Source organism: Octodon degus, unplaced genomic scaffold, assembly GCF_000260255.1.
Source record: "Octodon degus isolate 3935 unplaced genomic scaffold, OctDeg1.0 scaffold00007, whole genome shotgun sequence".
Classification (NCBI taxonomy): Eukaryota; Metazoa; Chordata; class Mammalia; order Rodentia; family Octodontidae; genus Octodon; species Octodon degus.
This window is the reverse complement of record NW_004524583.1, coordinates 17,852,170-17,854,519: the sequence shown is the minus strand read 5'-3', so window position 1 is coordinate 17,854,519 and position 2,350 is coordinate 17,852,170. Positions and strand designations below refer to the sequence as shown.

The 2,350-nt window shown below is 45.9% G+C and overlaps 1 protein-coding gene across 1 annotated transcript in view; it reads right to left on the bottom strand.

Annotated features, from left to right (window-relative positions):
• Positions 1-2,350, bottom strand: part of Sptb (spectrin beta, erythrocytic) — a 135,751-nt gene that overhangs the window by 47,565 nt on the left and 85,836 nt on the right. Inside the window, exons 9-10 of the mRNA XM_023701488.1 lie at positions 2,101-2,218; positions 1,296-1,454 (exon numbers count right to left, since the gene is read on the bottom strand). Coding sequence (XP_023557256.1) covers positions 1,296-1,454; positions 2,101-2,218 — 277 coding nt within the window. The remainder of the gene's footprint in view (positions 1-1,295; positions 1,455-2,100; positions 2,219-2,350) is intronic.

The following is a 2,350-nucleotide window of genomic DNA, read 5'->3' as shown; positions in this document are numbered from 1 at the left end:
TTTTTTTTTTTCCTTCCAGACCTGGGGATTGAACTCAGGTCCTTCCACTTGCCAGGGAAGCCCTTATTCTACTGAGCCGTCTCCCCAGTCCAATCAGAAAATTTGGGACACAACTGAGTTACAGGATGTTACAGTAAAGGTTCTCCTATGTCCTGAGTCCTCACTGACCTTGAAAGGCTAGGGCCAAAACGATGGCTATCCTTGCAGCTCTTCTTTTTCTCTAATTTTTGGTCTGCAAACTTATGTTGTTAACCCTTCAGAAGAGAAGCTTAATGATATTATTACCCTGTAACATAGGCAGTTGAGCTTAACCTCACTGTCTGAATATCAAATATCTTAGACAGAGCATGGAGCAGGTATTTTCCATCAAGTATTGATATGTTAAACTTTAAATCCTTACAGAATGTGAAGAAAAAAATAAAAATAAATAAAAAATAAAAAATAGACAAATAGGAATGAACAATTACATATTTTCAAACTTATTTTAAAAACAAATTTTTATAGTACATATTTGCAGCACATAATGATTACACGGGGTAATTGGCACACATACCTAACACATCCTAATTCTTTTTACGTCCTCTTCTTTTCCTCTCCCTGAACTCTGTTACTACCTTCAGAGCGCTCAGATAGCCTGCAGCACCCCACCCTGCTTCAGCGGACCAGCCTGATTCCGAGGCGCAGGGGCTGCTTGTACCTGGAAGCCAGGCAGCTGCAGCAGATGGTCTTCCCACGCACTAGCTGGGGTGCACGTACCCTCTCTAATGATCTCAGAATCTCGCTATTCCTTTTCTGGACAGAATTTAATTTGATTCCAAGCTCTAAGTAGGAGGGAACAGATGCTCTAATGAAGAACCAGCCCTTGGTCCATTCTTAGTGAAATACATCTCAGGACTGTAGGCCTGGTCTGATTTCACTCTCTCCGGGGAGAGCCATCATTTCATGTCAATTACCTTCCACTTTTATTGATGCTACTGGCCTACATAAGACAAGCTCAGGGGGAAGTTCTGGGCTTGCAGGCTCTTTCATAAAAGTGAGACAGTGTGGACTGGGGTAGCTTAGGCAGCATGCACGAGGCACTGGATTTGATTTCTAGCTCTGAAGAAGATTTAAACCCCCAAGGAGGGTTCTTCCTTTAGAAAAGTCTAGATCCTGCCAATCACGTGGAGTTGAGCACCAAGGAAGAAAGGTTTACTGGCTGCTGTGAGACACCAGCTTGGGCTCCAGCTCAGTTGAGCTCTGGGTGCTCTAAAGCTCTTGTCCTGTCCTGCAGTCCTCAGGTGTGTCCCCATTACCTGTGTCACAAGGCGCTGGTTCTCATTGAGCCATGTCTCTCTCATGGCGGCCTTCCTATCAAAGCGCCGGGCCAGCTGTTCCAGTTTCTCCTGGCGAATGAGCTCGCTCCTCAGGGCCAGCTCCCTCTGGTACTCAGCCTCTTCCAGGCTCTCCCAGGCCTGCAGAGGGCAAAAGGAGAATTCCTGGGGTGAGTGGGAAACACTTCAGCTTGGGACCCCATCTCTTTCACTGGCCCCAGAGCTACTTCAGGAATGGAGGTAAAGCCAATGCTCATAGGTAAAGAGGTTGGCAGACTGGTGCTCAGTGACAGACTCTTGATTTCATGGTTGGGCCAATGTGCCAATGAGCACAGGTCATGACCTCTGGGTTTCTTCTTCTGCAAAATCTACCTCAGACTCTTGGCCTTATATACTGTTTCTCACTGCCTGGCTGCTCCACAAGTTCTTACTGACTGAACACTACGTCTCTGTGAATAGAACTTCCAGATAAGCTTAAGTCTCCAAACCTCAGACGTGTCATAGGGCACTTCCTTTCTGTTGTAAGAAATGCTCCAGATTCAAGACAAACCAAGGTTCCACAGAAGATACACACTGAAATTGGCTCTGAAGAATGAACTCAGCATCTCAACAGGGGATTGAGCTGCAGGACAGTGAGTGGGGACTGACCCTTAGTATGACACCCAGATAACCCCCAAATAGCTGGCGTTTAACTAGTAACACCAAAGAAGGTGCCCAGTGGGCATTCTTCATGGCTGTATCAGGACTCCATCAACCCACGACAACACACAGGGAAAAGCCACTGTACCCGGTTAATGTCAGATACTAGTTTCCCGTCATGCGGTATGTACACTTTCTGGTTGTTGGCTCGCATCCGGGACTGGATGGTAAAAAGTAAGACCTCCAGATTGCCCTTCTCCTGAAACCTGCCGAATAAACAGAAGTAGAGAGACTGGTGTCATGATTACCACTGTCAAATTGCTTGCTGAAGTCAAGGTGCAATGCTAAAAAAAAGGTGCTATGCTGATATCTTGGATCTTGGATATCAAATCTATTTT